General features: G+C 41.1%; 1 protein-coding gene across 1 annotated transcript in view; it reads right to left on the reverse strand.

Annotated features, from left to right (window-relative positions):
• Positions 1–806: 806 nt before the first annotated feature.
• The window catches only part of NBN (nibrin), a 54,896-nt gene continuing 28,973 nt past the window's right edge, over positions 807–26,729 (reverse strand). The window contains exons 6-16 of the mRNA XM_039522317.1: positions 25,293–25,410; positions 22,380–22,570; positions 21,004–21,101; positions 16,903–17,050; positions 16,138–16,419; positions 15,123–15,594; positions 12,660–12,731; positions 10,360–10,515; positions 9,054–9,167; positions 6,421–6,470; positions 807–999 (exon numbers count right to left, since the gene is read on the reverse strand). Of these exons, the coding sequence (XP_039378251.1) occupies positions 969–999; positions 6,421–6,470; positions 9,054–9,167; positions 10,360–10,515; positions 12,660–12,731; positions 15,123–15,594; positions 16,138–16,419; positions 16,903–17,050; positions 21,004–21,101; positions 22,380–22,570; positions 25,293–25,410 (1,732 nt within the window). The 3' untranslated portion in view covers positions 807–968. The remainder of the gene's footprint in view (positions 1,000–6,420; positions 6,471–9,053; positions 9,168–10,359; positions 10,516–12,659; positions 12,732–15,122; positions 15,595–16,137; positions 16,420–16,902; positions 17,051–21,003; positions 21,102–22,379; positions 22,571–25,292; positions 25,411–26,729) is intronic.

Raw genomic sequence — 26,729 nt, forward strand, 5'->3', positions numbered from 1 at the left:
CCATCCACAGACCTAAGTTTCTTCGACTACATCTAATTCTGTGCACCATGTGAATAAAAAGTTAACCAGACCTGTTAACCACAAGTCAAATCATGGCTAGCAGGTTCTAGACCGGCTTTCAGTCACTTGGTGCAGAGAGAGATTTTATTCTTAGCCCACTAACAACAATGCTGTTTACCAGTTGGAAAACATAGTTGTCAGAATAAAATCCCTGTCTCTAGTGGGCAGGAAAATTTTAGAATTCTGCCATCCACAACCATACTTACTGCCGTGGCTACTATTTCAAACCTAGTAAGGGCAAAGTCGCAGGGTTTTATTTTAGATGTTACCTATATCACATTAGAAGAGGCTTATAAAGTTTCACTTTAAATAACAGAGCCAGTTCTGTTGCAGAAATGCAAACAGGAGCTGAAGTTAAGTCACCTTAAGGTTAAAGGGTTGTTTTAAACCAGTGTAGGTAGTTTACAGTGTTATTGGAGCCATAAGAGGGGTGCAGGTGAGGTAATCTCTTTCACCAACAGAAGTTGGTCCAATAAGAGAGATTGCTGCCCCCACCATGTGTTTTATGTAGTTTAAAGTGTTTGTGCTTTGAGCCCTATTGTACAGCAAATTATTACTGTTACACAAAGAGCTAAAGAAATTAACTGGGTCTTTTTCCAGAACAACAGAGTAATAGCAGAAGTGTCTCTCAAACAGACACAAGAAAGCTTGAAGTGAAGCCTTAACCATCCAGAATGTTGTACTATAGCACTGCTTTGAAGCAAAGGAGTTTAAAGACTCAAAACCAGAAATGTGGACTCTATACATTCCAAACAACGTAAAACTGATTCTGTTTTCCTTTAATAAAAGCAGGACTTAAAACAATTGTTACAAGAGAATTTAAACCTCCCATATATATTGTACACTGGAACCCGCAACCATGATGTCAAGATGATTTTGCTGTAGGTTCATTGTAAATTCAAGAGAATTTATCTTCTCCTTTTCACATTAGGATCATATCTGCAGTAAGAAGGAAAAAATGTTATAAGTAAACAGATACCGACTATTTATTTCAGATATTCAAAGCTAAATGTTTGATTTAAACAGTTAAAAGTTAACATTTCCTTTTCAGATGGGGGCAGGAGCACACTACTCCCAACTAAGTCAATAAATGTCGAGGGTGTTCAGCCTCTTGCAGCACTGTGTTTTTTATTGCCAGTAAAATAAAAAGAGCTACACCTGGACCGTGTGCCATTTCTAGAATTTGTGAGTGGTTTCTGAGTTAAAGGTAACTTGGTAACTTACTACCTTCTGGGATTTTTAGATGCTTTAATATTGCAATCAAATGAAAATCTGTAGACATATTTCACCATGAAAGCTGCTATTTCTTGCTGCAAGAATTTTCATAGGCTAATATTTAGAGTCCTTCCTCTCAATAACAATGAAGGTACCAATAGCGACCATATCATATGCTACAGCTCAGTTCAGAGAAGCATTTACCAATCCCTTCCACTTCTCCTCCCACACTTGATTCTTCTCCAGCTCCTGCCTACCACTTGATCTTTTAATGAACTTTTTTGATAGGGTACAAAATGATTAACTAGTGCCCAGGAACGTGTTTATACTTTGAATTCAAACCTTGTCCTTTTTTCTCTCCAGGCCTGCCTCCCACCCCAAAACACAAACAAAAAACCCTTCTTTGCTTCTAACCTGCTTTGTTTTCACAGATGAATAGGTTACAGCCACAACCAAATGATCAGGCAGTTTTACTTCCCCTAAATCTGATTCCATTTACTAAGCTTTCTTTTCTCTCTCTGAGACAGGAAAATGTCTCAACTTGTGAGCCAATTTACATCACCGCTTAACTAGAAATGTATTACAGGTCATTGCTGTTCCTAGGCAACTCATTTATCCTTTTTGGGGGAAAAGAAATGAACTGTGACTAACTATCACAGGCTGCATGCTGGTAATACACTCAGGATTTGGAAAGGCTCCTTACACGTTTGAATATGCTATAATACTTTATACCTCAAATCACTAGTTCAGCTGGTGAATTAACAAATGTGTTCTGTAACAGCATACAGGATTTTTTTTTTTTTTTTTAAGAAATCACATTTTGTTTAAATTAGACAAGTCCCACAGCTACTGCTAGTTCCCTCAGATAGGGAAACTAGAGATATAGCATATACTTTTTGGCTGAGTGAAGCAGGATGTTTGGCTATTTCTGCACTATGCAGCTTTTAGCAACAGGGTTGTGTAGCTACAGCTGTGTCACTAAAAGGCGCACAGTGTCGCTACTCTTCATCGGCTCTCCTGCCGCCAAAGAGCTGTTCACACCAGCACTTGTTGTCGACAAAACGTTTGTCTTTTGGGAGGTGGTGGGGGGGGGTGGGTTTAACACTTCTGAAAGAGAAAAGTTTTGTCATTCAGTTGCCAGTGTAGACATAGCCCTACACTCAACTTGCCATTTCTCCACTTGTCTGTCTGGCTAGAACGCAGTCTGCAGCAGTGTTGAGCTGTGTTGGTCCCAGGATATTAGAGACACAAAGTAGGTGACCTCGTATATTTTATTGGGCCAACTTCTTGACAAGCTTTTTGAAATACATAAAGCTCTTCAGGTCTGGGAAACATGCTCTGTGTAACAGCTAAATACAAGGTGTAACAGATAATTTAGCATAAGTAGTTAACACATATTTCAAGGGATCATTCAAGGCATAGGCGCTGACTCCATGAGTGCTCCAGGGCTGAAGCACCCATGGGAAAAAATAATAGCAGGTGCTCAAGTACCCACTGGCAGCTCCGAAAATCAGTGCCTCCCCCTCCCTCCCAGCACCTCCCACCTGCTTCCATCAGCTGTTCTGCAGTATGCAGGAGGCACTGGGAGGGAGAGGGAGGAGTGGGGCAGGAAGAGGCAGGCAAGAGTGGGGGAAGGGGTAGGGCCTGGGGGAGAGCGAGGGTCAAGCATCCCCCAGCATCTGAGTAAGTCAGTGCCTATGATTTAAGGTGAAGTGGCTTGTTACCCCTCCAGTTTGGTGGGGAGCAGCTGGGCAGGCAGTTTGTGGGCTACAGAGTGTTGTAATAAGCCATAAATTCCACTCTTTCTGTTCAGTCCATGATTTTTAGTGTCTAGCAAAATTATGAATTTAAGTTCCAAGGCTCGTCTTTTGAAAACGTGGTGCAGGTTTCCTTTGAGGATGAGAACTGATAGGTCAGAGATTGAACACTTTTTGCTAAGTGATCATTCAGAGGTGACCGTGTTTTTGTCATTTATCGTTTTCCTGTGAGAGCTGTCGAGAGCATAACTATTGTCTGGCTTCACCCACCTAGTCAGACATGCCAACTCTCATAAAGTGAGCGTGAGAGTCATGATTTCTGAGTAAAATTAAGCCTCACCATATGATCTCTCAATAGAACTCTCAAATGTCAGGTTTTTTTTTTCATATTTCCAGTCAAACAGGAGTTACCCCACCCTCAAGGAAGGAATGTGGTTTCTCTACCTGGTAGTTAATTCCAAAGTACTTTGAAAAACAATGAGAATTCATTTACATATCAGATAAACAAAGCTATCAAACTAACAAGTGGGGAGAAGAGACACTGTGGCTATACCCCAGCAGGGAAAAGAAACTTAATGTGCACCTTAATAGCGACAGTGAGCAAAGACTGTTGTGTTGCTGCCGGCCCCGAGGGGAATCTGGAGGTTTTTTGCCTTCCTCTGCAGTGTGGGTCATGGGTCATTTGCTGGAGGATTCTCTGCACCTTGAGGTCTTTAAACCACAATTTGAGGACTTCAATAACTCAGACATAGGTTAGGGGTTTGTTACAGGAGTGGGTGGGTGAGATTCTGTGGCCTGCATTGTGCAGGAGGTCAGACTAGATGATCATAATGGTCCCTTCTGACCTTAAAGTCTACACTACAGCTAACGTTGGCATAATTTACGCCGCTCAAGGGGGTGAATAAATCACCCCCCTGAACAACGTAAGTTACACTGACATAAGCGCCAGTGTGGACAATGCTATGTTGATGGAAGAGCTTCTCCCGCTGAAATGGCTACCACCGCTCGCAGGGGCCGGAGTAGTAAAGCTGACAGGAGAGCTCTCTCTGACCTAAAAAACGCAATATGATGTATTGCCACCCTTACTTCTGCGCTGCTCCTGGCGAGGCTCTGCCTTCAGAGCTGGGTGTCTGTCCAACAGCCCCCCGCTCCCCGGCCGTCCAACTCTGAAGGCAGTGCAGAAGTAAGGGTAGCAATACCGCAATCCCCCTAAAATAATCTTGTGACCCCCTCCTGCAACTCCCTTTTGGGTCAGGACCTGCAATTTGAGAAACACTGGTTTCCCCCATGAAATCTGTATAGTATAGGGTAAAAGCACACAAAAGACCAGATTTCCATGACGCGTCTTGCATGGCTGTGAATTTGTTAGGGCCCTACTCATATCATATTCTACTGCCCAGGCATTTCTATCCTTTTTTACAGAGGAGTTTGGATTCTGCAAATTGGGATTTTTGCATAATTTTGTGAACTGTAAAATTAAAAAAATCAGAGCTGGAATTTTTCTGGGTTCTTCCACCCCTAGTTAAAAGTTCCAACAGTAGCAGGTTTAACGAGCAATGAAAAATTAATTCTTTCTAAACAATCATATTGTTGGTGAAGTTGCAAATAAGGATTTAACTAAGTGAATGTGTGTGAACTGAGAGTCACTCTTGTGATTATTGAAAAAAGAAAAAAACAGAGCTCTAGCAATATTCACAAAATACTTCACTCCAGTTTACAATCTATACATACACATAACAAGTAAACTATATAGTTTACAATACATATCATACAATTTGCATATGTTGGAACAGTGCTGAACAATACAGTGACTTTTAAAGAGAAGAACTGAATAAACAGAAGCAGACTGCCTAGCAGTGGGCTCCCATTTTTGTTTATTATTAGAGATTGGGTTAGGACTCATGCCTAGGAAAAGAGGCTGTAGAGAGGCAGAGAATGAACTGGCCAAGGAATAGTGTGGAAGAAGAATCTAATGTCCTCTTCAAAGAGGGCAGATAGGGGAGGAGGAGTATAAGTAAAATGAGGATATCAGCAGAAAACTGGTAAAGAGGGTTTATGGAAGAGAAGGTGCTTTACACAGGGTAGATTTACAGATGTACAAGATACAGCAGCATAACAATGTCCTGAGCCAGGATAAGAGACCTCACCTTGCTCCTGTGACATGGGCCCTGCCTCAAACAGAGGGATTCTGTGACTTGTAGTCCAATCAGGAGCCACAGAACCAGGGGAACTGTAGGCTAACAGCATGCTGGGTATAAAAAGGCTTGCTTTATTCTGGAGAGAGAGATCAGGAAGATGGCAAGACCTGCTGAGTCTCTCTACCAAAAAGAGGAAACAAGGAAAGCGCAGTACTGATCTTTTCATGGAGAAAGGGCCGAAGCAGCAGCCTGGGCAGAAGCCTGGAAATGAATCGGGCAAAGGCCCATTTAGGATCCCTGTGTGAAAAGGTATGAGCCCCCTTGTGAAAAGTGGGGAGGGTCCCCCCAGACTGATTACAGCACTATAACCCAAGCAATCTGTTTTTATTTTGGACTAGTTTTGTTTATGCTGGAAAGGGGAATCTCTGGTTCAGCCAGAGCAAAACCTTCCAACCAATAGGGAGACAGGCACTGGCAAACTCTGCTAGCAGGAAGGAAAGCTGCATCCTCACAAGTAGGCAGGGGCACAGCCAGAGGGGCTGGGGCCCAAGGGGGGGCAGGGGGGGGGTGGGTGGACCTGCCAGCCATGGTCATGCCTGCGTCACGGAGCCGGACGACGGGACGAGCCCCGGGCCGACCTGACCTGCCGTCCGCTGCCGCGGGTCTCCCGGCTCGGCTGGACCCGGGCAGCTCTCAACGCAGCCCGGACCAGCGAGCCGTCCCAGCCGCGGGGGAGGTCCAGAGTGAGCCTGAGCCAGCAGCTACTCCGCGGTCATGCCCAGCGCAGCGGCGCTGCTCCAGCTGCTCGGGGGCGGGCCGGGCGGCATGATTTGCTGGCGGCCAAATTTGTAAAGCTGCATCCTCACAAGTAGGAAAGTGATTCTTGATTCAAACTTAATGCCCAGGTTCCTGGAATTGGGGGCTAAAGTGGAGTTTATAGGTCGGAGATGAAGCAGCAACAATTCTATCTGAAAAGGTTCTAATTACCAGTAAGACTAGTAGTTTTGAATGTTACATTAAAAGGAGTCATGTATGGCCCAGGAACTGATGAAGTTTAAGGTATAAAGAAAGTTAGGAAAGAGCAGAAGAGGATGCCACATGCTACTCAGATGTGGTATCAAGAAAGGAGGCAGCCAATGGAGATTTAGCCATCATGGTTTAATTAGAAAACTGAAATTTGTCCAGAAAATAAGTGAGGTGATGTATAACATATCAGACCTTTTAAAAGCACTAACAAAAAAATCCCTTACCTAAAGAGATCATCAGCGAGTGACTCCTCTCTTGCATGCCGATTCTGTTCCTGACAAAATAAAGTAAATCTCTTCAATATTGTTCATACTAACACAACAGTCCTGTACTGAGACATCTTACTGTGAATACCTCACATACAATGTGTTTTACAGGAATGTCAGATTATGGTTTTCAATTTTTAAAGTAGGCCACAGTTACAGAAACCAATCTGAAAAACGATCAGACACTTGTGGGAATGTCTTCACTGTAGTTAGTCTTAGCCCATGCTCTTACATGTTTTTGCCCAAACCATTCTCATCCACACACAAAACCCTCAAGCATGTGCTTATTTGGACTTCGAATTTATGCTTGCTTGCATGGGTAGGAGTACAGATTAAAGCCAGAACTGTGGTTTAGCTCAGGCTAGAACTTGCCTACTTTGCAGTGAACATGCAGGCAAGATCACTCGAGTGCTGAAAGTCCTACAAAACCCTTTCCCACAATTTCCTCCAAAGGACCGAGAAGTTCTCTCACAATTTACTGGGAAAGATTATTAGAGAGTTACTGCACAAAAAAACCATAGGCTATGCCCCCAGACATTCATGGATGAGGGCAGTAATAATGAGGACACAGTAACAGAGGGACAGCTTTGTTGTGGGAATGCTCATACTCAGGCTAGGCTAACTCAAATGCTCAGACCCAGGTGCCAATTACCTGGGCTAACTGCACAGTGTAGCTGTCCTGTGTCAGAGAAAACTGAAGGGGACAGAAAAATACCCAGGGCTTTACATTATTTGTCATGACGGAACTTTCAAAAGCAGGAATGTCGGACTAAAACTGCAACAAGTGGAAATCTATTAGTTGGTCAAAATTTTGAGTTTTGTCCCAATTAGTTTTAAACTCTGAAACTAGTTCAGTGGTGGTGTGAAGGCTCCTTTACACAGTGTCAAGTAGCTGTAAGTTAACATAACTTATGCCAAGGAGATGCAAGTTAAAGTAATGGATGACCTGCTTTAGTTTACAACTATCTAAAGCTTCCTGCTACAGAGTTTTTTCATTCAGTGCTATCATCTTTCAGCACTGAGTCTACACTGCACCAACTTTGAATTTGAGTAATTAAGTCTAGTCTAACACAAGTGATGAGTTATAGGGGTGTGTAAGTGGTATGTTGAGGGTCTAAGTTAAGATCTATGCTGTCTAAGTGTAACATGTATACTTTGGTGGCAAAAAGGGAAGGGGCAAAAGGAGCTGCAAATGTCACCATTTTAAACTGTCCTCTGAGTTTGATCCCTTGTGTTGCTATAATATTTTTAAGAGATGAGCCAGAGAAATGCTGAACATCCACAACTGAAGACAATACAAGCCGCAGAGCTTTAGCATTTCTCAGGGTTAGGCCAACATCCTGCATGGTACCTTTTTATGCAAACTATATTCTAAACTACTTTAAAAAAACTGGGTAACAGCATACTTTCAAACTGTGGTCTGCTGACCACTTCTAACCAGAGTTGCTTCTGTCATGAGAGTAAAGCATCTATGCCTGTTTTCAAGAGTGGATACTGTATTAATTGGAATCCGGGTTATGATTAATTTTAGGGCTTCCAAAGGCTTTTTTAGCTATCTGAGCTGGAGGGTGAGAGGGAAAAAGGAGTCAGAACCACTCTGCTCCACTGCTCGTGTCCTTCATAGGTGTGCCTCATATAAATTCAACAATGAGTAAATTTGTGGTGGATGCCAAATTAGGATAACAAGCACACAAGATGACAAATTTCAGCGTGTCCGGGAGAGATTATGCAGTGCTTTACTGCAAGGTAAAATCTAGCACTGAAATCAACTATTAAAATCAGTGAGAGGAAATAAACAGCAAATACAGAAGTGGGGATGGAGTAAAAAACTCGAGAAGTCCCACCTATCACATTTTCTCCTTAATACTATCTTATTACCTTTCCAAATAACCAAGTAATACTGATATCACAGGAAAGATATGAAACCTGGAGTGGGCGACTGGGATGGAATGTGGCCCATGAGAGGAGCTTTTTTAAAGAAGCAGCACACAAAATGAAAAAGTTGAGAACTGCTACAGCAAGATATAAATTACATACAAATGGAAATATGTTCTCTAGTGAAAAACACAATATTCAGTCTCCTGATTACAACATGCACATCTCATATATATTTTTCATCTGAATATCAACTACATTCTTGTCTGTGAGCAGACCATCAGCAATGCTTCACTGAGCGCCTTGAACGCTGAGGTTGCTGAGCTTGTTAATGTAAAAACTTTCACTGCCACACTCAGAATTCATGCAGGGCTAAGCTTCAATAAAATGTGTATTTTACTCAGTCATTAAAATCACTTTCTCCTAGGTCAGTGCCTTTTGCTTTACAGCAGCCTCCTCTGTACCGACAGTATGAAAGATTTAAACATTTTATTAATTTTTTTATTAATATTACATATCAGATTTATCCAAAAGAATCAGTAGAGTGTCAGCCTTATCACTGAACCCCTTTTGTTTATTTAGGTCACACCCCTAACATCTTTTTGGATGTGTTAAGTGGCAGATTTGTTCAGCACATAGGCTCAACTTTTAGTACAGAGCTGCCCTGTTCTTGGGAAGGCCCGCGGTTGTTTTGTTGCTTGGAAAGAATTCCTTACCTCCATTTCCTGCCTTAACCATTCTTCCAACTGTGAATTCTTTTTGGCATGGTGACCTATCAGATCTGATCCTCCAATAATGTGTGGAAGTTGTCCTGCTCCAGGATAAGGTATCTGTTGGACAAGAAACGTTTGCTGTTATAGTGCAGGCTGACAACCGTGCACAACAAGAGCAGTCACCTCTAGTAAATTCACAGTGGCAGAATACCTTTCATCCAATTTGTCTAACAGTATCTATGTAATAACTAGTTCTACTTAAATAGCACACCACCTGCAAACTCTCCCCCCAAAAGAAAGACCTGTGACTAGTTATATTTTTAATTTGTTAAATTAATAAACTAATACATTTAAAATGCATTTGAAAACAACAGAAACTGATATTTTAAATTTCTAATCCAGTCTGATGTAGAGAAGAACTTGTAATGCAGAACAGAAAGGATGATACATTCAAAGATATTGCATGTTCTATTAAACAATTTTAAAATGCTACTTGGAACTATGGTAGGTACAATATTTTCATACAAATGTGATTTTCAAGTTGACCATGTCCATTCAAAGGCATTTAAATTTTTTACTTAAATGTAGTGTATTGCAAATCTTAGATTACACTGCACTCTCTCTTTAAATTCTGGGCTGAAGCTATATTCCTACAATGAACACGGAGTTTTGTAAAAGTCACTCTCAGAACCCAATTGATCTTAGTTTTATAAGACGCATTTTAGTAGTATGTTTAGAAATCCAAATTTTCGTAGTCAAAATGAAAACTTCAAGCCAATATGTGTTCTCAGTAGGTTATTTGAAAGTGACACAGTAAGCCTAAGAAGAGATACCACCTGAAGTTATAATACTGTTCAAGATCACAGTATCATTTAATGAGTCAGCTTGAGTAAGAACTGCACAAGCCTCCAAAAAGAACACAGGTTTCTAGGTAATCATCTGGTGGGAGCAGAGATGACCCATGCCTGCTGATGCGGGGAGGTGGACGTGGGTGAGGGCATGCTCGGTCCATGTGAACATGCTCAGTACAAGGCAAGGAGCAAATCTGGGGGGCACGTGACTCCGCATGCCCCCCCATGGGTTGCCTCTGGGTGGGAGGTAACCTTCTCTGGTATCTATCTGATAAATTAATACAAAAATAGCCACAGTATTTTGCTCTTTACCACAATGGTGACAGTAAGTTAATAAAATATAAGTGGAAGTAGAATCTCTAATGCCTTTCATCTAATAACATGTCTATTGTATTAGCAGCACTTACATAGCTATTTCAAACAGTGCCATCTTGTGGCAGTTTAAAATATGCACTCACCTTTTTGAATTTCTTAAAGTTGTTCAGTTGCTTATAATTGATTTGTGCAGCAACAAGACTATTTGGCCTTGGATGGCTAACTACCAGTGATCTAAATTCAGTCAACAAGAGTCTGCTGGGCAGATTGCTGGAGACATCTTGAAGTCCGTCAGTGTTCTTGTGAGAGGAAAAAGGGGAAAGGAAAACTTCAAGCTGTTCAGTAAACTAAGAGCCTATTTTTTAAGAGATCAGAGAATGTACACTTGACGGGTTAGAAATGGAAGGCAGATATTAGCTCAGAACATAACAGTCTAGATAAAGCTTAAAATTTAAAACTAGATTTCTAGTAAACTAAGGCTAAGCTTAAGTGTTACCCCCACTCTGGGGAAACTCGGACCCAGGTGGTTCCTCCCCTTGCCATGTGGCTTTGGGGGAAAAACTGCAGGGAGGAACCAGCTTTGGGCTTGGATCTACACTGCAGCTGGAGATGCAGTTCCCAGCTCAGACAGATGTACAAGCACTAGCTTTGATCAAGCTAGCATGCTAAAAATAGCAGTATAATCACTGCCATGTGGACATCATGAGCTAGGTCCAGTGGTGTGCAAACTGTGGGGCACACCCAGAGGAACATTCGGGGGCAAGTGGCGATGCAAGGCAGCTCGTGCCAGCTCCGTGCAGTAGGGCCTGGGCCAGCCCCCAATAGGGGAGGTGGGGAGAGAGCGTCATCTCCACCCCGACTCACCTCAGCAGGCCACCCAGCCTGTGGATCAGTGTGCCGCACCAAGTTCCACCCCCAGCAGGCTCCGTGCCCAGCTCTGGCTCCGCCCCCAGAGACCATCACACGCGGCTTCCCCCACCCTGAAAACCAGAGGGCGGAGGGGCAGAGGAGAAGGTATTGGCCCTGCCCTAGCAGTGAAAGACTGGCTGGAAGGTAGAATAAGCCCGGTGCAGAGGAGGCCTTGGCTGTGCAGTAGCGTGTGTATGTGTGGGGTGTGTGTGTGCATGTGTGTTTGGAAACAACGAACAGATTCCTTTAATGGTAAGGGGGTGGGCGTGACTGGAAAAGTTTGCACACCACTGGACTAGTCAACTGAGTACGTACCTGGCGTATCAGATGGGACTGTATTCCGGCCCCTAGCTTGTGATGCTGCCTGCACCACCATGGCTACGCTGCTATTTTTAGCAAACCAGCTTGATCACAGCTATCATGTGTACATCTACCCGAGCTGGAAATTACATCTCCAGCTGCAGCGTAGATGTACCCAGAGACTCCAGCCCATAGGAGCAGCTGCAGAAGCAGCCAAATCAGGGACCTTTGGACATTGAGACAACTTCCTACGGTTCTGACTGGACTTTCTCTGCCCTGTGCTGATTGGCTGTTTGCTTCAACCCTCTCCCCGTCACAATCTCTTCATGTCATCTTCACTCCACACCTGCTCTCTTAACTTCTCCTCCCCTGCCCTGTCCCCCACACACCTCCTTTCTTTCAGTGCCCCTTCTTCCTCCATTTCCCCCCTAATTAGCTGATCTTCCAACCCCTCAAAATAATGGAATCAATATGACATTTGCTGCCATCATATTTTTACTTTGCTTGTGTGTTATACCCTTTCACCCACCCTGTGTCTGTCTGGTCTATTCAGATTATAAACTCTTTGGGACAGGAACTCTACTACTATTTGTACTGCACCTAGCACAAGGAGGGCCTATTCTTGGCATATGACTACCATAATAAACACGGTTAATAATAATATTTTGGTTAAGGGTGTGATTTATTCTACTGTAATAATTTTATGCCACTGAAAGCCCTATTATTGACACAAGCAAAAGAGTCTTGTGGCACCTTATAGACTAACAGATGTTTTGGAGCATGAGCTTTTGTGGGTGAATACTCACTTCATGCTCCAAAATGTCTGTTAGTCTATAAGGTGCCACAAGATTCTTTGCTGCTTTTACAGATCCAGACTAACACGGCTACCCCTCTGATTACTGACACAGTTACACCAACATAAAAGATTACTTCTACCGGTGTATTTATCTCCCTTCCCCTATAATAATCTACACAGGATAAGCACTTTTATACCAATGTAACCGCATCCACATAAGAGAAGTTGGTGGTGTACCTGTACATCTTTGACTATATACTGATATAGTTAAAGCAGTACAACTTTTATATTTAAATAAGCCCTCATTCATCAAACCCTCCTATGTCCACTGCACACATATGAATTTAGTTTTAAAAGCAAAAAACTGTGGTACATTTCCTTCACATTTCTGAGTATTAACTAATGCTGGGTATTCCTTGCATTGGACTAGTTTCTTACCAAAACTGATGATTCTTGCTTAATCTCAATTTTCTTCTTTGCAGTTGGAACAGCACCAAGTTCATTTTCTTGCTGTTTGACCAAACAATTTTAAAGAGCAATCATTGTAAATGTAAATTATGATTGCATATTTACAAAAAAACTAATACACCCTGGACATATACTTTAACAATGAATTGTTCTAATAAAACCACTGCCCCTGGTTTGTTCGGATTACTTTTTTTTAGTACAAGAAAACAAAGTGTTTTTCCTTAAGAATTCATAATTCCTAAAATCCTACCAGTAAGGATTATGAAAATCACTAAGTTTTCAGGTATGAATCAAAGTATTAGTTTTCTATTTTAAATTATATCCCAGAGTTCACGGTCAGGAAATAACTAAATGTAAGTGTCAATTTGGGAGCAATCGTGATTAGGATCAAGGCTAGTCTCCTCACAGCCTGTAGTTAAAGAAGGGAAAGCATAATACTACACATCACAATTTTGCTCAGTATCTAATAACTTCCTCTAAGGCTTTTCTATTTCTGCTATAAAGGTGTGTTGATGTCACAAATGGTGTTTGTTATGAAAAAAATCAGGTGGGAAAGGTGCTAGTATCAACACAACGTTTCCTAAAGTGTTTACTTGCAGTGGCCCAAGTGGTCAGATTAGATTAAAATTTTGCCTTTTATAAAAAAGTCCCCTGTCATTTTTGGCTCAATACCAAACATATTCTTTCACACTAGAAAACTAAAGCCTTGTCTACACTTTTATCTCAGCCACATGACCAGAATCTCAGTACAAATCAGACTTTGCACCCTCAGATTCCAGAGTGTCCAAAAACACTTATCTGACCTCTGAAAAGGGACACAAACAAAAAAGGATCCCAGGCCACAGTTATGAGGCAAGACATTGTCTACCACATGAAGAATTAACCTTATAATAAATTCTGTAGTTACTATGTCTAAAGAACCTTTATAAGTGCTCTTTTCCAAGTGAATGTCATCAGCTTCCTTAATTTCAACAAACAAGTTATTTTCAGTGCTGACCTTCCACAATATTGGTGAAGTGGGGGGATTCTTTACTGTATAATGTGGAGAGTTATTTGACGCTAAGAAAAAATTCCATTATTATTACAGCACTTAGGCCATGTCTACACTAGGTCATTTCCCCACCAGCGTAGATTAAGCTTCAGCAACTTGTGGTGTTTTTACCACTATGTCAATTAAACCTAATCCTTGCTCCCTTAACACCTCCACATACACACACTTGTCCCCTATGCTTTTAATAATATCCTTCTCCCAAGCATCTTCTCTTGTCCTCCTCCAAATAACTTATTTTTAATTAGACCAAACATCCAGTGCCTTCTATTCTTCCTCTAGGACTTTACTTCGTTCTCAAATTTAAGAGTCAGTAATCACAAGCTCATAACCATACAATCAATCACGAGTCCTTATTTGTTATAACCCTTATTCCTCCGTTTGCCTGCTGTCACCACTCACATTGTCTAACTTTGATTATACACTCTTTGGGGTAAGAACTAGGGTGACCAGATTCCTAATATTAGGGGCTGTCTTGTATATGCAACTATATTTCCTCCTCCTTCCCCCGGAGGAAAAAAAAGTGTCACAATTTTTCACACTTGCTATCTGGTCACCCAAGTAAGAACAGTTTTACATTTCTACAAGTTTTGTGTAAATTTATGGTGCTATATAAATGTGAAATAAGAACATTTAAAACTCTGGTTTCTTTCTGCAATCTGAAGATAAGAAAAATAGTAAAGAAATTAACCCCATATCAGATCAGACATCTGTCTATGCAGCTTAGTGTCTCTGTTTCACATATGGGGCTTAGCTATTTGAGAGCTATTAGGTGAGAACGCTAAGGATGCATAATGATCTGACAATATATCATCTTGCTGACACCCAACACACAGGTACAGAGACTCTCTGACTGGAAAGGAGCTTGACACAGTTTCTCCTGGGAATTCAGAAGCATAACAATTAATAACAATAACTGCACACTGTACTAAAAAAACTTCTCTTCAGGACAGGAAAAGGGTTGGCTGTTCTGCTTACAAAGGCTGTATTTCTTTAACAAGAGCAAATTGACAGCTTCAGGAAGAAAGTATGAAGTGTAAATAACTGATGCCGGTTTAAAGTTACAAAGTGCCTCCATCTGGGGAAATAAACTCTAAAAACGCTACAGGATAGTGACTTCTGGAGAGCAAGGAAGTCTATATTTTAACTCATTCATCACAATGTTTACATAAAATCCCCAGACTATACCTACTGCTCATTTATAACGGCATGAGAGCTAATACATTGCATTCAAACTGCTCAAAGCTGGTATCTGTTCTTAAGCTGCATTTGTCTTTGTGCTAAGAGTCTAATCTTGCAAGATGCTGCTGCACAGGCTCCTCCAATGATGCTGTAACTTGCAGGATCAGGTCCATAACAAGTGATTAATAAAGAACATTACTTACCAATATCCTATTGGCTTCTTCTTGAATTACATTTTCTTCTTCAATCCTTTCCCCCTTGGTTTCCAAACGTCTTTTTTTCTGCATATTGGTTCCATGCTCCTCACCGCGATCCCCCATGTCAGCTTCCCAATCCAGCTCTTTACTCCCAAACACAAGCTCTAGTGTAGCCGCATCCTCAACTAAATCACCTAACTCTTTTCTCTTCTTTGATGCAGGCTTTTCACTGGAAACATTTTTAGTAACAGTTTTATCTTTCTCTGATTTGCTAGTTTCTATTGGAAGCTTTAGGCTTGTATCTACAGGCGAAAGATTTGTTTTCAGGTCCAAGATATATTGTTCCTTTTGAGTCTGTTCCACTTTACTTTTCCACATCAAGGAAGTTGTGGGTTGGGTTTGACTGGAAAGATGAGATGACTTTTCCTCCATCTTTGCCAGTTTATGTACAGATGTTTCTCCCTCTTCAATCCTTTCCCTTAGCCAGAAAGAAACAAAGAATTTTTCAACATGATAAACTCAGTAAGTGAACAACGCACAATGACTGAATATGAATCCAAAAATCCACAAGTGATGATTTTCTTCATTTTGATTTTGTAATGTTGCTTACGTGTTTAGAGTACTTGGTTGTGTGCACTGTGCTTAGCTATATGTTGGGTGTCCATGGGAGTTTGTTACAGAGATGAACCACGTGCATGAACATTGCATAATACGAGTTAAGGCAATCTTTATTTATATGCCTCAACTGATGATTTTCTGCATTTTTTCATGATTGTGTTAGGATTTGCATACACTTTTCTGTTTGGGGAAACAGATACCTAGAAATGGCCAGTTTAAACTAAAAAATGAATAGAGGAATTCAATTTCTTAGTCAGGTAGTAAAATCTACATTGGGAATAAAATGTATGCCCCTTGAACTAAAACAAATTACTTTCTAAAACAAAAAAAGCACCATCTGAAAAAATATGAAAAATAACCCCCCCCCCCAAAAAAAAAAAAAAAAGAATTTCTGTGAACATACCTTTTCTTTGGAGCTGCCTGGAAATAATTTTTAATGGAGTTAGACTCTTGCTGTGAAGCTCTCTCTCTATTTCTATTAACTTCTAAAATTTTAGAGGGTGAGAGGGGTAGACTCTTTTGGTCAACCCCAAGCGTTCTATGCATCCTGGGTAATACCGTCCCTGTATTTACACTGCCACTAGTGCTGGGAGTCTCCTTTACAGTAGTTATATTCTGTGAATATATTTTGTCTCTTCGATCCATTTTGGGAGTTTTCTCTCTCTCCTCTCCGCTTATCTCCATACTACACAAAAGGGAGAAAAAACTCTAAGTAAACATACAGGCAATCGTTGTAGAAACAGCATACACATTACAGAGCACCACAGTAATGCAGCTGTACCTGTGGTATACAAATGAACACTTATGGAAGCTATATAAATTAATACCTGCTATGACTAAATGATCTAGATAAATATGAAATTGCTTTAGAATTCTGAACATGGTTAAAAGAGCCAATCAGATCTGCTGCATCACCAATTGCATCTTCTAGTGTCAAACCTGATGCCCCAGCTGGCTTTCTTGCTGTACCCGATCACTTCAAGGCAGAAGTTGGACCCCTGTGGATAGTGACCACAGTTTACTTTTGCAAGTTAGGGAGTGCCCCCATCAAATGCAGAGCCCCACTGACTATGGCAAGTCTAGAACTGGAAAGTCAAATTTCCTCTGACATGGTAATAGCTTTATTTATAGTCATCAACTTAGGAAACTATTTAAATGTGTACTTTACCACGTGTCCATCAGTTCTTCTGGTTCTGTGTCAGCTACATATGCTCTGTTATCACTTGTAGTAACAGACATTATGGTCTCATGTACAGTTGAACTCTGAGAAAGGGTTGGATGCAGAATAGCTGATCCTGGACTAACTGGCTGTTTAGCTGCAAGTTGAACATATCAAACAATTAAAAAGTTAGCATTCTTCCTGTGGCTCTGTGTATTTATAAGCCATTATTACAGTACTATTACTGTTAACTGATTTTAATTATAAATCCACACAGATTCAATAGCTAACATACAACTCCAAGCAGCACGGTGCTTGCCTGGAGCCAGAATTTAGGATGCGATGGAGTGTCTGCGGAGACTGATCAAGCCCTCGGACCGCTACTCCTTCCTATTTCTCCTCGTGGGCACCAACGATACTGCCAAAAGTGACCTTCAGCAGGTCACCGCAGACTACGTGGCTCTGGGAAGAAGGATAAAGGAGTTTGAGGTACAAGTCGTGTTCTCATCCATCCTCCCTGTTGAAGGAAAAGGCCCAGATAGGGACCACTGAATTGTGGAAGTAAATGTGTGGTTACGCAGGTGGCATTGGAGAGAGGGCTTTGGATTCTTCGACCCTGGGATGTTGTTCCGGGAAGAAGGAGTGCTAGGAAGAGATGGGATCCACCTAACAAAGAGACGGAAGAGCATCTTCGCAGGCAGGCTTGCTAACATAGTGAGGAGGGCTTTAAACTAGGTTCACCAGGGGATGGTGACCTAAGCCCAGAGGTAAGTGGGGAAGTGAGATACCAGGAGGAAACACAAGGAGGAGGGTGCAACAGGGTAGGTCTCCTGATTCACACTGAGAAAGCAGAACAATTGGCTAGTTATCTTAGGTGCCTGTACGTAAACACAAGAAGCCTGGGAAACAAGTAGGAAGAACTGGAAGTCCTGCACAGTCAAGGAAATATGATGTGATATAAATAACAGCGACTTAGTGGTGTAACTCACATGACTGGAGCACTGTCATGGATGGGTATAAAATGTTCAGGAAGGATAGGTGTGGGGGAGAAAAGATGGAGGAGCTGAACTGTATGTAAGAGAGTAGTATGATTGCTCAAAGCTCCAGTATGAAACTAGAGAAAAGCCTGTTGAGTCTCTTTGGATTAAATTTAGAGGTGAGAGCAACAAGAGTGATGTCATGGTAGGCATCTGCTATAGTCCACGAGACCAGGACGATGAGGTAGACGAGGCTTTCTTCAGACAACTAACAGAAGTTTCCAGATCAAAGGCCCTGGTTCTCATGGGGGACTTCAATTACCCTGACATCTGTTGGGAGAGCAATACAGCAGTGCACAGACAATCCAGGAAGTTTTTGGAGAGTGTTGGGGACAATTTCCTGGTGCAAGTGCTGGAGGAACCATGTAGGGGCCGTGCTGTACAAGACCCAGCTGTACATATCATAAAACACAACATTCAAAAAATAAGAATCTAAACTGATTATGTGGTAGTTATTTTTTCCAGGTTATTTATGGCTCCTCAGGATTATGATTATTTAACTTGCATCTAAAGTGCAAGAAGGAATCCTATGATGGGATACATCGGCTAAAGGAGAAGTTTATTCCTGACCCCCGTTGGTCAATGATTGACTTACGCCATGAAGCAGGATGGTTTATATCCCTTAGGCATTTTTATCCTAATGTAAATGTGGATGTTTACATTATCCGTATAAATATTAAATCCTTTTTTGAATCCTATTAATTGTTTGCCTTTAATGGCAACAAGTGCTGCAAGGTAGGAAATTATTTCCTGTGTTCAGTTTTAAATTTTTTGCTTCTCATTTTGATCAGATGTCCCTTTATTGTTTCATATGGGACAGTAATAAGGAGCACACAGTTTACATAGTGAATCTCATTTGTTATTTCACTCTATCATGTCCTCAATTAATCACTTCTTCACTGAATGGTATAATTAATCTTTATAATCTTTTCACATATGCAGTCTTCCAAGTCTCTATATCATTTTTGTTGCCCTCAGCTGGCTCCCTTCCATTTCTGCTGTACCTTTTTTCTGGTGAGATAACCAGAATTGAACACAGTACTCAAAATGGGAGTACATCTTCAATGTTATATAATAGTATTACATTTTCAGTATTTTTTCTTCTATACCCTCTTTTTGTGTGTGAGGGGGTAGGGAGGTGGAAGGTAGAATGGGGATTTTCTGCCATTGCACACTGAGCTGTCTATAATTGTGTGCAAGTCTCTTTAGTGAGTGGTTACACTTTAATTGTTTTGCTTTGCACTGCTGTGAAAGACAAGTTGACTCGTGCTTATTGACAGTACTTGATTCTGAATGTTTGGGTAAGACAGTTTTTAGTGACCTTTGAACTCTGGAATTGCTTCCTCTATTAGATTGTAAGTGTGATGACCTTCATAGTCTGGAATGAAGTCCATTTTTGCCTGATGGGATGAAGACTGTCTCTCTCTCTCTCTATGTATATAATTGACTGTGGGACAAGTCTCATTAGGGTTTTTTTATACTAGTCAACTTATTTCGTATTGTTTTTAATATAATTTATGCACATATGTCCAGAGACAGGTGGTTGTTGTTTTTAAAGAAACATCATCATCAACTGTCAAATTCTATTGGGCTGTCCTAGTTCTGTGTGCCCCACTTGCTCTCATGAACTTTCTGTTTCATCGTCAAGGAATATTGGTTTGTTTGTTTGCTTTTTCAAAACTAGCTTATTTCTTGAAACTGTCTTTTGTGCATTTTTCAACACATGTAAGAATCAACAAGCCTTATCAGGAGGGGTTACTGATGCACTATGTAGTGCTAGGCACGTGGGATGAAATCTTTGGTGCCATTGAAGCAAATGACAAAAATCACACTGATTTGAGTGGGGACAGGATTTCACCCTCACCCTTCAGTCTCGTTGCCTGAATGCACTCAAAACATACACCAGTGACCCAGAAATACCTATCATTTTAGGACTTCTTGCTTAATTTAAAAACTACATAGAATGGCATGTAATTTAAACCTGTAAATATAGCTTAGGTTATTAATATAATACAAAGCACATAGTATTTTAATCCCTTAAACCACGTCCCAAACTTGACGCCCTGCCCCCCACCCCTCCCAAAAAAACCCATGTTTGGAAAACAGGGAAAACCTAAGATCCATTTGCATAGATTTAGATTCTTATTGCACTAGAGTACTACTAGAGTATACATTGGTTCAAAAAATAATTAGGTAAATTCACGGAGAATAGATCCCTCAGTGGCTATTAGGTAAGATGGTCAGAGATGCAACTTCACACTCTGGGTGTCCCTAAACCTCCAAATGCCAAAAGCATGTGGCACTGTCGACTGTCAGAGACAGGATACTGGGTTAGATGGACCATTGATCTGACCCAGCATGGCTGTTCTTATGCCAATGCTTGGAACAAAACACCGAAAACCAAACCTGTGAAGTCTAGATCTTTCCCCATTACATTTTCAGGCCAACTAAACTATTACTGGTCTGAATTTTTATTTTAGTTTTTTAAAAAGATTGATGCCTTTAAGTGCAAATAAGGAACTGCATTATAAGCCCATTCATTTCTTATTCTTTTTATTCTTTTTACTTTCTATTATTCATCCTTCATCTGCTTTGCACTACTGTTCTCATTCCAAGGGTGCAGGATAGCATGGAATAAGCAGATTACATATATATTGTTCCTGTGTGGAATTCAAAACATTCTTTTAATATGTTTCTGTATATTCACTGCACAATACATCTGATTTTAAGTCAGTGTCTGCTTTTTGCTTTACATCTATAAATATGATCATCTTTGGTGCAAGAATTACAAAAACATTAAAGCAAAAAATACTATATGGAAAAAAGAAAAGAACATTTATTAAAAAAACATATATAGGCCCGAAAAGAGAATGGCCACTAGCTATTACTTGACCCCTTTGTATACAAAGACATATGTTGCCTCCTTTGCTTAAACTAAGATAATCAGCCATGACTAGGACTCCTAGGTTCTATGGTAATACAAATAATAAATACTACTCTCTCTCTCTCTCTCTCTATACACACACACACACGCCTCCCCTCCCCCGCAAAGTATCAAGGTTTATAAAATTACCTATGCCAGGCTGGTTTTGAGGGTTGCAATATCTTTCCATAGACATGAAGATAACTGCTAATCCAATTTCTGCTTCTGGAATGGCTCTGAGATTCTTGCTATTAAAAATAAAAAACATTTTTAGAAAATTAAGTACCAAACAGCAGCAGCTTTTATATCCAAATACTCTGTTTTTTTTATCCAAACATGTGCTTCTCAAAAACACATTCAAGACAGAGTAGCAAATGACAGCAATCCCATCATATGGTACAAAATGCTTCATGCACCAACAGCAGGCTTAAGGGAAAAAATGTTAACGTATGAGCCTTGCAGGTGAAAACTTCAATGTCCCATGGCCACTGCAGGTCCATTTTTAGTCCTAGTAATCTTGACAGTGCCCCGTTCCCTTCCTGACCTCAATCAGTTCAGACCTGGACACTTAGCCAAACTAAGGTGCTTCCCATAAAGTGTGCTCTAATTCACTGGGGAGGCAGAGAGTAGAAAAATTATATGAAAAACAAAGTTCTTCTGACACGATCTGACTTCTATGGAGACATCACTCTTTCATGCACACAGCCTCCCGTGAAACAAGACAGGTTCTCTGGTTTTCTTTCCTACGTGGGTGATCTGTGGGCCTAAATATTATTAACCTATTTTAGGTTTGTTAAAGTTCTTTTTTTTAAAGCATTATTACTAATGTTATCCTCTATAAAAACAAAGGACAGCCCCTGGATCTTATTAGTATTCAGTAAGAGTTTATTTTGAAAGTACACCTCTACCTTGATATAACGCTGTCCTTGGGAGCCAAAAAATCTTACAGCATTATAGGTGAAACTGTGTTATATTGAACTTGCTTTGATCCACCGGAGTGTGCAACCCCGCCACCCTGGAGCACTGCTTTACCGTGTTATATCCAAATTCGTGTTATATTGGGTGGCATTATATCGAGGTAGCGGTGTAGTGCCTATTCATCTGTTGAGACATGCACTTGTGTCTATTTCACCAATAGCTTCTCTCTCCTATTTTTCACAACCTTTTATTCATAGCTTATTTTTTTAAATGGTAGAACCAAGAAAGGACTTAACTTTCCCTTTTATATTGTAGAAAGCAACAGTTGGTCAAGGAAGAAAGTAAACTGACACTTTAATTGAACAAAGTCCAATTAATTGTGGTTCATTTGGATGGTGTTACACAAAATTATCTAAGACGACAACAATCCTTCCCTCCCCCAAAAGTTTTAGTCAATATTTCATTAAATTATTGTAAGATTCTCAAGCAATATAAATAGACACCCTCTCTAAAAAAAAATCCCATCTTTAATTCGTACACAAAGAACTAACCCATATTACTGCTAAAATTTTCTAAAATGTCTATTAAAGTAAAATAATCTATTTCACCTTTGTAACACGGTGATAGTGGAATCAATCCAATTTCGCACTGAGTCAGACACTGGGACCTGCGAGTTAGTTAATCCTGCATCAATGACACAAACTTCAGGAGCTACCAGTAAAGAAGTTTCTTTTATTCTCTCTGGCAACAGTTTTGCTTCTCCCCCGCCAAGAATAATTGCTGGACTCAGTTTCTTATGCTAAAAATCAAGAAAGAAAATGCAATTTGATGAATAGATTAAATTTAGTCAGACCTATTAGTTTTCTTTTTACTGAAACAACAATATTGAATAATATGAGAACCTATTCTAGAATCAGAACTATATTAATTTGAGGAAATCTAGACACAGTTGGAAATTTTCTGATGATGAATTTTGTTGGAAAATGCCTGTTCATCAAAGCCAAATTGTCTTGAGAAAATGGGTCAGTTTGACAAACAATCAGCCCTGGGAGCCAGCTGGCCTGGGAACTCTGAAGCACCAGGGTTCCCAGTCCTGAGGTAGTGGGCATGGCCAGTCTTCCTTGGAGCTGCAGACCCTGAGGGTACGTCTACACAGGGATAAGATACCCATGGCACAACTGAAGCTGCCCAGGTCATCTGACTCAGGCTCATGGGGCTAAAAATTGATGTGTAAACATTTAGGTTTGGGCTGCCAACATCTACACAGCAATTTTTTTGCCCCAGAGCCCAAGCCCAAGCCAGCTGACCCAGGTCAGCTGCAAGGTTCTTATCCCCCTGTAGACATACTCTGGGAGACCTGGCAGCTACTGACTGAAATGGACACTCCTGTCAGTTTCACCACTGCTAGGAATAGTACCCAACAGCAGTGCTGCAACTGTCAAGAAAGTTTCAGTCAGCAGCTGACAGATCCTAGGGAACATACTATGTTTCAGAAACACCATGTGACAGCGTTCCCAAAATTAATTTTATTCTGGATCTTCTGTTAGTGAGAGAACAAAACCAAGTTTCAAAGTTTGCAATTTCTCGCAAATTGGAAATCCTGAATTTCAGCCAGCTCTAAGTAAAATGCACATGTGCTACTCCTGGGGGTATTCTGTATCAAAAAAATTAAAAATTCTGCACACATTTTAAAATTCTGCAAAATTCTGTAAATTTTGTCACTACATACTCACTCCAGTTTCTATCATTTTGGTAATTTATTTCAAAATACCCGTCACCAAGTATGTTTGTAATAATAAACAGACACACACAACATTTTCCCCAGGAGTAGAGAGTTAAAGAAACCCCTATGACAACACAGTTCCTATTTCTCTGCCCCGCCCACCCCCACCCATCCCTCTGAGCCCAGCCGGGAGCCCAGACACCCACAACCCCTTCCTCCCAGAGCGCAGCCAACCCCTTCCTCCCCCTCCAGCCAACACACCCAAACGTCCCTCCCACCCCCACCCCAGTTGTTGCCCTCCCATCCCAGGGATCCAGAGGGAGAAACAGCCTGATGCTTGGTCCCAGGCTTGCATGGAGTTTCCTGCACACTGCCGTCTCCTTCCCTTAGGGCATGCTGGGACCTGCAGCTGCCAGGAACTCTTTAGCTCCCTTCCCCTTCCCTCGACATGTCTTGTGTGTGCGAGCTGGGCTCTGCTGGGTCCAGCAGCCCCCAATGGCGGCCAGCAACACCGCAGCCCATTTCTGTGGGGGAAAAGAAACTCTGCATGCATGTTAATTTCTGCAAAATTCTGCATTGCGAGTAGCGCAGAATTCCCCCAGGAGTAATGTGCTTACATACACCAGCTTATACTACCAGTGCAAATGATTATTCAAATCTCCATTAAGTATGTTTGGCATCAGAAAGGCAATATCAAAAGAGACCATTGCAAGTTTTCTGATTCCTCCCCACCTCCCTTCCAGTTGCCATCATGTATTCATCAGTATTTCTCTCATTAGACCTTGTCTCAAACTGGGCCCTGATCCTGTAAAGAGTTCTGACAATGCAGACTTTTCTTTCCTGTGCAGAATTCAGTTATTTCAGTGGGAATCCACATGGGATAATGATCTGCACTTGCAGATTCCTTTGCAGGACTTGGGCCTCTGACTCGAAGATCCTGAGGGAAGAGGCAGGGTCTTATGTCTGTAAAGTGCCATGAACATTTATATTTCTCATTTGTATAAAAAAGGAAGAGGCACACATATACAATAGCACAGGTAGGCAACATCTGGGAGCAACTAAGATAGCCTTTAAACCCACTCACCCAGTTTTGTGATCCAAGACCAAAAAATTAGTTTTTCGCACCCAACAGAAGGCATTTTTAGTGACCAACCTAAATGGAATAGGTTAACCCTACTCTTCATTTACAGATTTTAGCTGTGTGTGTATTCAACTAAAACTGTTACAAAATGTAGGGCTTTATCCAGGCTTCTGCAAGCAGAGATCCCTTTCTTTAAACAGAGACTGTCCAGGAGTTTATATGGGCAAAGTTGCTATAGTTTTAGGATAGTTCACAGCCGATAAGCTTGATATAAAACTGCATGAGCACAATTGTTTTTCTATACTCAAAGGATTGTGGACTTTCAGAGCATGTCAATTGGAATCAGACATTCGTGGACAGTTTCTGTAGGTGAAGGGAGATGACAATGTTTTAAATGAAAGTGAGTAAAAGACACAGATTGAAGGGCTGCGGTCCAATTTCTGTTGATGGGTTAAGACAATGTCTCCAAATCAAGATCAGGTTCCACAGATGCTTGAACATCTGTGGCAGGCCCCCATAAAAGTTTCACTCCCTATTACTTACCTTCTGAACGAGTGCAGTTTCAATACACTATCAACATACAAGGTGTTACCTTTGAATTCTAATTGGTGCATTTTTACAAACAAAACTAATTTCATATGTTTTCTGTTTCAAAGTATCTTTTAAATACTTTGATCAACATTGTCTTTACATCTTTGCAACCCAGAGACCAGTTACCTGTTTAGCACTTAGGAACAGAAAGGTTTTGCCTCTGAAGATAATTTTTCTTTCATGACGCATAGACAGATCCAATTTTTCAGGGCCAATAGCAGGCTCATCAACTGGAGGATAAAAACTACAATGAGGGGGGAAACAAAGTTATAAAATTCAGATTTATGTTTTATGCAGCTTTTACTGCAATTTATTTCTACTTTGTTTATTTCAAAAGAAATCTTTGAAGGCAGGGCATCAAAACATATTGTAATTCTTTACTGCTGTTATAACTACTTATAAAATGGGGAAAGGAAGGACTGGATCTTTCAAAGGATTTATAACAGTATATGGAGCCTCATTTCTGGATCAGTGATTTGAGGCAGAGATTTTCAAATTCAATGGAGTTGGGCATCTTTCTCTCTCTCAGGCTCCTTTGATAATCCTTACCTAAATCTGGCACAGGTCAAGTGTGACCCAGAGTCATTACCATCAGTAATGACTTGGTGGTCTAAGTGCCAGTTCCACTAAAATGATAACCACATCATAAAAACCATCATCATGACAGATACCTTATTGGCAATCTCAGCAGAAGCCCATGTCTCAAGGATCCCTGCACAACCTACTCACTACTACAAGTGGTCCTTCTAAACAGGGATAAGGTACATGTATTAGAAGAGATGAAAAACATGTACTAAAACTGAGTGTGCTACATATCTTTAAATAGCAATATGTGCATGCGCGCACGCACACACACTTTTTCATTAAGCAAAACAAAGAGAAAGTTATCCACCCTGTGTAGTAACTGAGGTTCTTTGAGATGGGTGTCCACGTGGGTGCTCCACTCTAGGTGAACCTGCGCCCCTGTCCTTGTAATCGGAGATTTTTAGTAGCAGCGCCTGGTTGGGTCTCCATCTCGTGCCACCTCTGGCAGTTACATAGCACTGTGCGACGAACCCTCACTTCTCTACCACGGTTTCTAGCATAAAAACTCTGAAGTACAGGGGAGGAAGGTGGGTAGTGGAGCACCCACAGGGACAACCATCTCAAAGAACCTCAGTTACTGCACAGCGTGAGTAACCGTCTCTTTTTCAAAGAGTGTCCATGTGGTGCTCCACTTTTGGTAACTGTAGAGCAGTGCCCCTCTCTGGAATGGAGGGGCTTTGGAGTTGCAGTCTGGGTGGACGATAAAATCACAAGTCCCAGTATAGCGTCTGATGTCACATCCAGCTATACCACATAGTTCTGTGTGAATGTATGGGCAGAGGCCCAAGTTGCTACTCTGCAGATGTCCATAATGGGCACATTGTTGAGGAAGGCTATCAATGTAGAGAAAGCTCTGGTGGAATGTGTGTGGGTCTGCAGTGGAGTTTGTATTTAGGGGGGAACGATAGCTCACTGGTTTGAGCGTTGGCCTGCTAAACCCAGGGTTGTGAGTTCAATCCTTGAGGAGGCCACTTAGGG

Source organism: Mauremys reevesii, linkage group 2, assembly GCF_016161935.1.
Source record: "Mauremys reevesii isolate NIE-2019 linkage group 2, ASM1616193v1, whole genome shotgun sequence".
NCBI lineage: Eukaryota > Metazoa > Chordata > Testudines > Geoemydidae > Mauremys > Mauremys reevesii.